This window comes from Pyrus communis, chromosome 8, assembly GCF_963583255.1.
Source record: "Pyrus communis chromosome 8, drPyrComm1.1, whole genome shotgun sequence".
In the NCBI taxonomy this organism is placed as follows: Eukaryota; Viridiplantae; Streptophyta; class Magnoliopsida; order Rosales; family Rosaceae; genus Pyrus; species Pyrus communis.
In genome coordinates this window covers 20,997,280-20,998,094 of record NC_084810.1, presented here as the reverse complement: position 1 = coordinate 20,998,094, position 815 = coordinate 20,997,280, and the positions used below count along the sequence as shown (strand labels likewise).

Sequence of the window (815 nt, the reverse complement as noted above, 5' to 3'; positions counted from 1 at the left end):
TTCCAAACTCAAACATGCATCCAATTCCAATCTAAAAGAAAGCACAACAACACACACATATATTTAAGAAGGATTGTAACATACAAAGGCAGCCACAACTCACAAACCACAAAGCAAATCAGAAGCCCTAGCTAGAAGACCATGGACTTGCAGATCAAATGGCAATCTTATTATTTTACAATAACCTAACACTTCAGCTTTTACAGTCTTTTCTTATTTATAGAGACCCCATGCATGGCGGCTTTTGATCATTTTTGCCAGCCGCATGAACTGTAGCGGCAGTTTGCTCCGTATTTGCAGCCATTCTCTGCTCCATAGTTCATCTCAGACCCCTCATAGAACCTGCAATAATATTCCATTTTCAAACTAATTAACCAATTATATTTCCAGCATATATATCATGCAAAAACAGATTTTTGAAGAAGTCACGAAAACTTACATCTTCACTGGTGCAACCCCAGTAATGATGGTCTCAGTAGAAGCAGTCTCTGAGTAACCCAAATCAGGGTACGCACAGCTAAATATATACACATAACAGAAAAAATATATTAAGAAAAACATAAAAGAAATTCATTCATGTATAAAAGAAGGAATTTAAGGCCACAAAATTGATGTATTTATAATCATTGGTAAGAATATAGAACAGTAAACTACTTGCAGCCTTTGCCACAGGAGCAGTTGGAGCCACAGCTACAGTTCGGATTATCGCAACCAGACATTTTTTTGGGAAAAATTTGCGAGTGATAAGAGAAGATTAATCTAATGCTGGTAGCTGAATTTCACTCCACCAAAGATGGGTTCTCCGGTGAGGGCCT

General features: G+C 37.5%; 1 protein-coding gene across 1 annotated transcript; it reads right to left on the bottom strand.

Annotated features, from left to right (window-relative positions):
- LOC137743568 (metallothionein-like protein type 2) lies at nt 1-815 on the bottom strand. Its single transcript, XM_068483487.1, has 3 exons — nt 655-815; nt 440-517; nt 1-342 (listed from the first exon to the last, which is right to left on the bottom strand). The coding sequence occupies exons 1-3, from the start codon at nt 717-719 to the stop codon at nt 249-251; spliced, it is 237 nt and encodes a 78-aa protein (XP_068339588.1). The 5' UTR covers nt 720-815; the 3' UTR covers nt 1-248.